Source organism: Octopus bimaculoides, chromosome 1, assembly GCF_046866305.1.
Source record: "Octopus bimaculoides isolate indiv1 chromosome 1, ASM4686630v1, whole genome shotgun sequence".
Taxonomy (NCBI): domain Eukaryota; kingdom Metazoa; phylum Mollusca; class Cephalopoda; order Octopoda; family Octopodidae; genus Octopus; species Octopus bimaculoides.
In genome coordinates this window covers 60399156-60412027 of record NC_142928.1, presented here as the reverse complement: position 1 = coordinate 60412027, position 12872 = coordinate 60399156, and the positions used below count along the sequence as shown (strand labels likewise).

Here is a 12872-nt window from a genome sequence, read left to right as displayed (position 1 = left end):
ACACGTGATCAAAGTCCTTTGCTAGCAGCTGTTCAAATGGCTTTCTCGGACGCATAAATCTTCTCCTAGAACCTCATTACTGTAGCCTGCTTCTAAATTTCTATAGCATATTTACGGTCTTGGTACTGATAGAAGATTGTTGGCACAACACAGCACTTTGGAAGAAATGCGCTCAATGCCAACTCATTGTTTTAACCAGAACTACAGGCCAACGAATAGGAGGAATAATGCGCCTCACAAAAAGCATCCAGATATGTTTAGTGTTTTTGAATCTCTGCAAGAGTGGCTGCGTCATACCGGGACCACAACTACATATAAACGATAATAATATACAATTAATGTAAGATGTCATACGTTCGCCGCTCAACCTGCATGATTTAGTAGTCGATTTTCTTTATGATTACACCTTACTTTCTTTAAAATGAAGTAGGACATATTGAACACTGTAAACCTAGTCACATAAAACGACGAGAAATTAACAATTGCAGCTCTATGGAAATTATGACATGAGAAATATATCATGATAATGCAAATAGAGGAATAATATATCATTCTTAATCATATACATGCACATCAGTTGTAGAAAACCGTGTTTATCTCAAATGATAGATTTGGTGAAAACGAAATTTATCTTTAATCTTGTTGTATGTAATTAATACCAACTATTGACGTTTATATGAACTAGGTGAATTTGGGATCATTGCAGCTGAGATAATAATCGTATTGTCTCATGGGACAGAGGAATATTAGTTCTCTACTTTATGATGGAAGGCATAGACAAAGCTTTATGCAGAAAAATTGCTTGTCCGGGTTAGTTTCACAGAAGCAAACTCTGTTGTAATATAGAATAACGAGATCAAGGTTTTGAAGATGCATAGCTCCTGGAACGATAGTTACTAATTGAAATGCATAGATTGTTAGTCAGACATGTTACATGAAGATCATGATACATCAATTTACTTGTTATTTATACGATTTAGTTCTTATTTAAATATCATCTGTCTTATTTATCGACGACAATCTTTCCCTAACAATCTAGAGTCGAGATTTTATAATGGACACCTATTTGGCATGAATCATATCCCATTTCACTTATATTGCTGTAGTTCACATTCTTATCATCATCGACATAGTGACAAATATCAAATACAGAAAACTGAAATTCACTTGGTGGATGCATCTCCAAATACTTGAAATTTCCCTTAAGCCTATTCGAAAGATATGGATACGCGTACATAACAAAGTTGAGAGATAGCTGGGGCCGATCACCTGAGTAACCCCCTTTCAGTTTTATTTGCTCTGTGTTAAAACTTCGTAACATTTGACTTCTAGATATTTTATTCTTCCACGTAAAATACATTAAATACCAATACTAGATTTGAAAAATTCCAATTGACTATATGTTCTTCCTGTCAAAACAAACAGTATGTCGATCTTTCCAAAAGAATCAGTACAATTTCGGTATAGAAGTGCTATCTCATAATGGAAATATTACTACTGTGTCCATAAATGAAGTGTTATAACATAGCGTGACATTATTTCTTAAATATGAAAATTTGTATATAAAATTAAGCACGGATTTCATATCTTCGGCAGTGAATAACGGCTATCTCAACTCGGCAGTTTATGACATTATTTCATTCATAGATTTATAGCTATTGAAACGAGAATACGAGTGGCACTTCGAAAATTTGACAAAATCATCTGTTCCATGTGGGATTATCTGACATCATTTACATTAAATTCTGCGTTTCGTTTTTTCCTTTTTCAATTATAAATGAACATTCCTGTTGAAGAACGAAAATTTGAGTGCTGTTTATTCTTCTTATAAGGCTAACTAACTTTTGTATAAGGGAACTAGATTTAACCAAGAAGTGAAATTTGTGTACCGAAATGGATCACTTGAGGATTCCGGTTTGCAGCAAGTCTATCAGAAAATTTACGTTATTTTTCTTAGAAATAAGATTAATTACAGCACTAAAGCAGTATAATCTTTTAAATCAACTCCAGAATTATTGATGATCTGGAATGTGTCGAAATTGATTTAAAAGGGAGACGCATTCTTTCTAGGATTTGAACATAAAGTTTTGAACTAAATACTATAAAGTGTTTAATATATTATATTATATAGATAATCTAATGGCTATCTTCATTAGACTAATACAATATAGAAGCACTTTAGCTTTCTCAGATTGATAAGGCTCCATGTACAGCTGCCATTAACAATTTAACTAAATATTTTTGTTTATTATGCCTCTTTCAATTGGCTGTAATAAGATTAAGATACTCAAAGTGAATGTCACTTTATGCCCTAGAACATGGGGTACTTTAAATGTTTTATTTTTCTATTATTATTGTTGTTGTAGCTATTCTAATGTTCAATGAAGATTATGCTGTTCTTTTATTTTGTGTTCGTGATAACACGACCCCTTATAAAGGCTGTCTTCAGGGTATTGTTACAAATAAACAAATGTGTGCTTGCTTGCCAGATTGTACACGATTTCGGTTTACAGCTACTTGCGCTAATTATACCAGCCAAGTCAACAAAATACCTTAGTTGATGAATTAACAACAGAAACTTTATCTAGTTATTGTTGTATTTATTTAGGTATAAGTCAGTCCTGAACGCGCAAACCTGGAATCAGAGGCAATAGAGCTGTCATCATCTAAAGATGAATATTGCAACATCATTATATGTTTGATGTATCTTATATTCAGTAAATGGAATTTTTCTTTTAATTCATTAATCGAGGGTGGAACAAAAGTCGCGCATCACCCTAATCATGAGAAAAACCGTTTATATAAGACATATGATACTTTTTTTATTATTTACATTAAATTCTTTATCACAAATGAATTTTAAAAAAAACACAGAAATGGTTAAAATAATTGTTCAGACTGATTCCCCTCACAGTTATTAGATTTCTGAAAACGAAACCAAATAGAATTTTGTACAATATTCATGACTTCAATGTTAATATTTGCACATTGAATTCTTAAGTTTTCTTTTAATTCTTCAACACTTCTAGGACGAGTTATATAAACATCGGACTTAAGATGACTCCATAGTAAAAAGTCAAGAGGAGGAAGTTTTGGGACTTCAGATGCCAAGACACAGGACCGTGTCTGCCAATCAATTGATTGGCGAGATTAACATTTAAAAGATTTCTGACATGGTTTTAAAATAAGAATAATCATCGTTTTATGAACATTTATCAAGTTTTCTTCTAAACAATAACAATTATGAAGACGTTATGGCAAAGTGTTATGTTACTGGTGCACGAATTTTAGACCACCATGTACTTTAAATAAAATCATCGCCAAAAGTTTTAAGCAGAAAATAACACGTTATGTAAGCGTGCCAGGAAAATTTCTATCTTTAATAAAATTTAATGAAATGTGGAGGAAAATGGCCAAATTTATTTCCAATAAATAACCGGCTTTTCTGCCGTATATTTATTCAAATGAAAATTGCTTGACGACAGTGGAGTGAATAGATTAAATGTGGATAAAGAAGTTGCTGAGACTTCGAAATGTTCTCGTCACCATTAACAGTAGCCACCATCATTTAAGAACATTACATGCGTGTGCATGAGACATTTGTGTATCAATGTACATTTGTGTATATACATATATATATATATATATATATATATATATATATATATATATATATACATGTTCTTTTATTTGGTTCAGTCATTTTACTGCGGCCATGCTGGGGCACCGCCCTTAGTCGAGCAAATCGACCGCAGGACTTATTCTTTGTAAGCCTAATACTCATTCTATCGATATTTTTTGCCGAACCTCTAGGATACGGGGACGTAAACACACAAGCATCGGTAGATAGATAGATAGATAGATAGATAGATAGATAGATAGATAGATAGATAGATAGATATGCAAGAGTAACATGTATATGGATTTCCCAATAATATTGAATTCTGTGTCGCACTGACAATAATATGCTCCTAAATCACTCAGCTTTTAATAAATTCGTTACATGCATTTTATATCTTAATCTTTACCACAGGCAATTTGTAAAATCATCTGTCGGACCAGATATCATGTATTTGCTGCATTTTTTATCCCTTCAAATTACAAGTACTATAACAGTTGGGCTCATATTTATTCCAAAAGTAAGTAAATTATTACATTCCATCCTGTATTTGAATGAATGACTTTAATAAATGTTTGGTTCTTAAATGTTTTTTCTGATTCTTTATGGAGTTATATCATTCTGCGCTACAAATAGTTCATTAAATTCACTATAAAGAATTAATATAATAGCGTAACATATTCAGACAAACGTGCCTTTCATTAATGTAAGTTTTATGTTTCAGTATATATATATATATATATATATATATATATATATATATATATATATATATATATATATATATATATATATATATATATATAAGTGTTTTTTCTAGGAGTATTGGTGCTTTGACATCCCCAGTCACCTTTAATGACGATTAAATTTTTCCTTTATGGTATATATATATATATATATATATATATATATATATATATATATATATATATATATATATATATATATATTCGGCCTTGCGTTGAATAGAGACAGCAACCAATTAAATCATGAAAGCGTCCGATATCAAACTTCCATTGTTATGGAATTATCGCTTTACTGTAACGCTAATGGAAGTCTATTCATGGTTTAGTCTTATTACCTCCCCTTTTCTTCATTCGTGTAGTCCCAGTACAGTTAGCGTTGTCCTTTTTGAACTACGCTGTATCAGAGAACAGTCAATTATTGAGATGGTCTTGCTGTTACATGAAACATGTATGTTAACTATTGAGAACAATCAGGGCGCATGATATTTCTTTACATTGTTTAAAATTCTAATTAATTTGTGAATTAATTAACAATTGTGCAATGCCGAATCTCTTTTATCAAACCCCGTTTTCATAGTCATTAGCACAGGCTTTTAATAGACATTTTTAATTGTTTTTATATATTTTGTTTTTACTTCGTGTATTAATTACTAGTTTAATGTCTGTCTATCATTTTATTTGCATATATCGTACGAATTTCAAGGACTAATGTTTTCAGGTTCCTTAATTTTTGCTAATCTCATTGTTATATGTAACATTTGTTAGCTGGTGTAATTATATTCTATAAGTTGATGATAATTTTAATCGTTTAATGCTCAGTTAACATTCGTGTAATACCTATTTTTGTCAATAATACAAAGCCTTAATAGGTAATAGTCTACGTTTATTTCTTTCCGTTTAAAATTTTTCTATTAACGTTTGGTTTATTGTTCTTGTAACTTTTCTTAAAATTTCATACGTAGTAGTGACCTTGAATTATTAATATTTTTAGCTTCCATTACTCTGCTGTTCTCATTGTTACATGCAATTTTTGTTTATCCTTTTAATTTCATTTCATGTAGTGAAGTCTAGGTATTCAGGTTATCTTTTATTCTTGTGTTTCAGTCATTTGACTCCGGCCATCCTGGAACACCACCTTAATATGTTTTAGTCAAAAAAATCGACCCGGGGACTTATTTTTTTTTTAGCCTAGTATTTATTCTATCGAACTCTTTTGTTAAACCGCCAGATGACGAGGAAGTAAGCACACCAACACCGATTGTCAAGCGATGATGGGACAACAAATACACATGCTATTATTACTCCTTTCTACTGTAGGCACAAGGCATGAAGAAATTTTTTTTTTGGGGGGGGGGTTAAGTCGATTACATCGACCCCCAATACTCAACTGGTATTCCATTTATCGACCCCGAATGGATGAAAGGCAAAGTCGACCTCGGCGTATTCCGTCCAGCATGCTAACGATTCTGCCAGCTCACTGCCTTATATATATAGTATTAATAATGATAAGAAAAACGGAAATTTTCTACATCTATAATATTATTAAAGAGTTATTTACTGCATTCTTTCTTGGACCTACGCGCGTTTCAACTGCATCGACTGCACACTGTTAGATATACATCCTGGTGTCGGTACAGTTTCATCAGGGTCCAATATTTACTGCCATATGAAGTGAAACAGAAGGAATTACCAATCTGAGTGAATGAAGTATATTTTTGTTTTAGGAGATATTAATGGTACTATAAAGAGTTGTAGTATCATTGACCCACTGATCACCTACAGTAAGTGTTGTTGGTGAAGCGAAATATAGTCCTGAAAATAGGTTAAGGCTGGATTAAGTGCTTGCGTAGATTCATTAGTACTATTAAAAAGTTTACCATTCCACTCATTTTAAGAATGTTCTTAGTTTTAGAGGTATTCAATAATATTCTAATAATTTATAATTCTCGTACAATATTAAGTTTAGTGCGATTGTTTGAATTTTTTTAAAGTATATTTATTTGCATGAAGATACCTTCACAAAGTTCTTGCCTAGTGTTTATCAGATTAAATTTGAAGTGAAAATTTGGTACATTTCCTCAACACACATGTCACATCGTATACTCCATATGCTATACGGTTTAACCTTAGTATTATATATATATTTTATTACTATCCTTCACCAACCAAATTAATTCGCTATAGCTATTCCTCGGGTCCCTAGCTTTATCAATTACATTAACCTCGCAACTGTTTATTGCTAATTCCCTATTTCTATGCAGATTATTATTATCTGTATTCTCATGGAAATTACTTAACTTGGTAATTCCTTCTGTTTCACTTCATATGGCAGTAAATATTGGACCCTGATGCGTTGTGTGCTACTATAATTTGTGCTAGGTTCCGGCTATTAGAAAATGCAAATCTAATTTTGTGTTTCTTAAGCACACTAAAATATTTACTATTTTTTGGAAAACATTATACCAATGCCATTTAGGAATGTTGGAAAGAATTTGCAACCAAATCCAATCATAAGACTTTGGTCGGCCTAAGGTTATAGTAGAAGACACTTGCCCAGGCGCCACGCAGTGGGACTGAACCCAGAACCATATGCTTAGGAAGTAATCTTCTTACCATACAACCATGCCATATTCAATTATTTTTTATTATGTTGCTGGCTTGAGATGTTATGCGTTAAGTTATATGTCATGGGATTACAGTTCCGTTACACATGCATGTATAGGGTGGCGTTTCTTTTAATTGTAATGCAGATGCCGTTGCATAGAATGATATTTCTTACTGTCGAAATTATAATGATTCACAACAGATCAGATGATGGGATGTCTATACCTATTCGTTTTAAAATAATCATCTTGTGATATTTAGGAAATCGTGTGCTTTTTTTTCATTCCTTAGTGTATTTATGTATTCATAGATGTTATCAGTTATATTGATGTAATACAGATGCTATCTCTGCATATACAGAGGTTATCGCGATTGGTGGTCCATATTGTTCAGAGTTTTGTCATGAGACAAGCTCTAGTGTAATTGTTTTAGTTATTTCTTCTTTTTATTTTAGATTTATAACAGGTTTGTATTTAATTGAACCTAGAATATGCGTGGGTGGGTGTGTTTGTGTGTGTGTGCCTGTGTGTGTGTGCGTGAGTGTGTGTATGTGTATCATCCTTGTGTATTTGCAACATTGCATGAGGGGTTCGAACTTTGCGTCTACTGTAAAATGTATAGCTGTGCTAGCCACAAGATTCACACAGATACATATATGAATACAAACACACACACGTATACATATATACTCACATATGTATGTATGTATGTATGTATGCATGTATGTATGTAAGTGTATATGTATATACATACATATATGAATTAATACCTATAAATATAATGAGGGAAATGACATGTATGCGCGCAGTGTCGGGAAGAAAGAAAGATAGTGTTTTAGTGTCCATATACGAGTGTGCGCGCGCGAGTATCTAGGAAAGATACAGCACATACAATAACAGAGGATTTTGTAAATGAGCTAAAATACGCAAGATAAAGTATTAGTTTTATGACTGCAGCTGACAAAAAAGCACATATGGTGCTCTACTAACGATATCGATGTTTGGATGCATTATCTGTTGTTTTTAGCTTCATTTATAAGACCAAACATTGCCTTGAACCCAAGATTATTATCTCATCCAATATATGGATTTAACTTACAATTACTATTCATAGTTAAGCTCTATTTATCTATTTTTTTCCATTCAGAATAAAATATTCTCATCATTTCACAACTAAATATAGCAAAACCATTTGTTTCCATCTTTATTACCTCGCGGGAAAATGGATAAGAGATATTTTAACGATATATTTTGAGAAATATATATTTGTGCATGAAAATATTGTTTTGTTTTTTTTAAATAAAAGCTATAATCATATATTATTACAGAATTTGTATTTATTTATCTTATAAGTAGGAAAACGGAAGATAATTGAAAATCCTCTTCGCACATTGTATATTATTCTTATATAACAAATTTTATACAACGGTAAGGATGGGTTGTAGTTTGTTTAACAATTCCCTTTTGAGATCAGAAGAGACAGAATCCAACGATTCAAAGCATCGAATTACCAGTATTTCTTGTATTTCTGCAATATCACTGAGTAATTCCAAGCAAGTAGATGTTTTTAAAAATACGTTTGTCATTTCCTCCAGCTATTGTCAATGGATGTATGTTGAACAAGCTTAGGAAAGGTGCTGTCAGCAAGGGATTTTGCCGAAGGTTTAATGTCCATTCTAAATACATGGAATTTCACGAAAAGAAATTGATGGAAAGTTAGAAATTCACCTGCAGTACTCGATGAAATATTTTGGTCTGCCACTCTGTTTCATGAGAGCTGGAACAGAAAAGTTATTATATTATATTATATTATATTATATTATATTATATTATATTATATTATATTATCTTCCATTAACATTTACCAGAGTAAAAAACACGCTGCAAAATTATACTACAAGATTCCGCCGAGCGCATTTTTAATAGGTAATTGCTAATAAATGGAAATAGATTTAAGATGGAATACAAAATTAAGATTGAGTCAGTTTCATATGACTCAAAGGAGTGATCTTGTTACAGATTAAATTAGAAACGCGAACTGATAAAAGTCATACGGATAGGATTCCAACCTATTAGTGAATCATGTGAGTTCTTTGAGTAAAGGAGAATTTCCTGTAAGACATTTGTTCTCTCCTGAAGTCGATGTATGATTTACTTCCATGTTCGAATGCCAGTACGAAATAATATTGCACTGGAAATTAACTATATGCTTATTGCGAATTTTGACAGCCACCATAATACATACATTCATACATACACACATACATACATAAAACCATACATACAAACATACATACACATGTGTGTGTATACATACATATGGTGCATGTGTATATACCTATATGTATGTATGTATGTATGTATGTATATATGTATGTCTTACAGCATTCCCATATACGCTTCCTCTACACAGTTCTTTCCAAAGCTAGGTCTTCCCAGTTATTTTTAGTTCCTTCAGATTAGTTTTTCTGCAGTCTTTGTACCCTTATCGTGGTTTGTGCTGAGGACGCTTCCCCGAGCACAGCTCACTGTAGATCAGCTACTTTGGAATCTTCATATGACGGGGAGTTGAAACTTTCCTAGCTTTGAGTGTATCGTGAAGGTCCTGGCTGGAAGCCCAAACTTCCGAGTTCTTTAATAGGGCTTAGAAACACAGAAGGAGCACTGCAGCGAGTGTGTGAATTGAAGAGGGGAATATGTTGGATAAAATCATAATTAACTTATCCTCCTATATTTTCTTTTACTCATAACCAAGAACTTTTCAACACTCTTATATCTTCAATAGGCACTTAACCTGGCCAAGGCATCCGAGTAGGTACGATGAGTGGATGATTATGCGTCTTGCCTTTGCAAGAAATTTGGCCATGTGTTTTACTTTACCACTTGAATAGGAGCTGAGTGCAAGAATCGCAAAAAAGAAGGTTGTACAATCTTTTGAGGAGAGTCGTCTTGGGCACGAAAGCCTAATGCGCTCGCTTCGGAGGGGCCTGTCACTAAAATATCAATGAGAATATAACGTGCTGCAGATATGAGACGTGTGGCCGTGTACTCCTTTCCAAGAGTGAGTATGTCAACCTTCTAATGTTCTATGCAGCAGAACTGAATAGTAATCTTTTAGATCGTAGTCGGAAGATCAAAAGTACTTTTCAAAAAATGGAAACACAGACGGAGCAGTTACAAAGTAGAGATGTATGCTTACTTCTTTAAGAGAGACACTGTACAACCAATGATAATTAAATATTCCAAATTAGAGACAGTCAGAAGTTTTGTCAAAGAACTTAGCATTTACCCGAAGTAACTCCATGAGTCATTTAATTTTTGGTCAGTCCAATAAGTGTGTTGTAAATCGTTGACTACGATGTGAAGGTAACTAAAGAACAATTTTGTTTTAAATCATTAGCCATTTATTTTTAAAGTGTATTTCTTTCTTCATTTCCAGTTTTATATTTTGTACAAAATCAAATGTGGACAAAATGTTGAAATGGATACGGCCCACACAGTTACTGGAAGACCGATTAGAAAAAATGCAGTTGTGAGTAATTTACAAGAAAAATATTCACAGACAGATGAACTCTCAAAATGTGTATGTATAATGAATTTTACGTACTTTCAACAATCAGCACAATTTTTTAATTTTACTATATTCTGTTTTCTTCACGTCTTTAACTGTTCCACTTCTCCTTTTATCAAGATTATTGCCACTAAATTTGGGACATTAGCTACCACTTTTTATCACAACCACCTCTGCTATTAGATGTGATATCCTTATCGCCACCACAGTAATTTGGATTCATTTCAGGCATAGCCATATATTACTGTTACTTTATATTTCTAGAATTCGTTGATACTGTCACTTTCAGTCACTCTGATTCGTATTAAAAATAATATAGACGGCAGCATTTGTAAAACAAAATGCAAACGCAATAGATTTCTTGTAATTAACTTCCTAAATACAATTAGTTTCTTCAAATGTAATATTTGTTCATATTTAATCCATCTCCACCCACCTTGCCAGAAATAATAAATCGAGTTTAGAAGGGACTAATGATTTAATTCATAACAAGCTGTGTTCCTTTTAAAAGCAATACATTGTCATAGGTCTGATCTGCCAGAGCACAACTATGAGCAGAAACTAAGCAGTCGTATTTACGCTATCTGTGTCTTTATTTTTGCGATGATAGGTATTATTTGAGGAAATTTATTTGCTTTTCTGAATGATCTTGTTCACTCAAGGGCATTTTAGCGTCATGGAAACTGTCTTATTTCATTTTAATGTCTTTCTGACGAAAATCTGGTCGTGGTTATCTACAGTACCAGTTCGATCTTATGCATTCCATAGAACGGTGGTACTCAGAATTCCTTATATGAACACATAGCTAAACGTTTCGAACTGGGACTTATTTAGTTAATGGAATCATTTAAAGTATATATCTATTACTAATTTAAATGACAGCAGATGATGTTGGAGTTCAAAACTTAAACAAATAACAGACACGAAACGGAACATAATAATATACTTATTATGACTTCTTGCTATTTCTGTTATTCAGCTAACTTTATTCGGGGTAGATAAATACATAATTTTAAGTATAGTAAATTTTATTCACCTTTTTCTGGTGAGTGTGCGAATCCCACTTCACATACCTAGTTCATTTCTTTTATATATCAAGTATATTATACTTAATGCTCCTCCTTTTATCATTATCAGGAAACATGCAATTGCACCCGCGCCGTGGAGAATGCAAGTTCTACAATAAATTTCCAACAGCTGTCAAGCAACACTGACGTTCCGAAAAAAAGTAAACATACTGGCAATAGATCAAGTAAACATCACAAGAAATCCAGAAAGAACAACCGTGTGGAACCGAACTTGAAAACAAACTCTACGGAATGTGACCAAGATAATAAGAACGATATAAACTAAATCTATGTAATACTTCAGTTTATATAACTTCATTACATTTATAATACATCACATACATATATTGGTATCATGAAAAGATTGGTTAAGCAGTGTGAGAGAATTTTTAAAATGACGTTTTTTATCATAAAAAGACGGGAAATAATCAAATGTGTCATCTATTCAATGATACATCAAAATAGTGAGAGCTAATGTCAATATAAGCAACATTATAACCGTAACTTATAACTTTTATCTTACATAACATTTGCACAAGCACTCACATACATATATGCACAAACAATAGAATCAAGCATACTTACATATACAAACACGACAAAGATACGAATACACGAATATGCGGCTCATGTGAACACACTCCGCACGCCCGAAGCACATGTGCCAGACATATATATATATATATATATATATATATATATATATATGACCCACACGCGTCAACAACCACAATATTTCCGCAAATTTTACAAAAATTATCAGGAAAGAAACTTCATTTACAAATATGGAGTTTCAAATAACAAGTATTCCGAGTATGAGTCAATGCTAGGATCCTTGATATTCTAGAAACAAAGGTGAAATATCCAACAAAATCAGTTATGATAGTCTCGTGTTGATTAAAGACTTGTGAATAAAATTGGGGAAATGTAAACCATGTGGGTGCTCGTCTGAGGAACAATTTCCCTTAGTGGATGATGGACGTAATCTTTCGACTTGGCAACACCAATTTGTTAAAAGCATTTGGGCCAGTTGTCAGAGCTAATGATAAATTCTACCTTTCTGACAACCGGTGAAAAAGGGCCTGAAAGTGTTATTCAGCTATAAAAACAGAATGCTTACCTGCCATCTTTAAAAACACATTACAAAGTGTAGCTCTAGGTCTCCTTAAAAATAGCGTATAATCTTCACTGAAATTCGTTTCATCATAAGTCTGCTCGGCCATGCAGGATCAAACTAGAACGGCAATATATATTGCGAACAAGGTG

General features: G+C 32.7%; 1 protein-coding gene across 1 annotated transcript in view; it reads left to right on the top strand.

Moving 5' to 3' along the window:
* Positions 1-12031, top strand: part of LOC106876327 (uncharacterized) — a 71303-nt gene extending 59272 nt beyond the window's left edge. The window contains exons 11-13 of the mRNA XM_014924828.3: positions 4034-4139; positions 10408-10551; positions 11677-12031. Coding sequence (XP_014780314.2) covers positions 4034-4139; positions 10408-10551; positions 11677-11892 — 466 coding nt within the window. The 3' untranslated portion in view covers positions 11893-12031. The remainder of the gene's footprint in view (positions 1-4033; positions 4140-10407; positions 10552-11676) is intronic.
* The last annotated feature ends 841 nt before the right edge of the window (positions 12032-12872 follow it).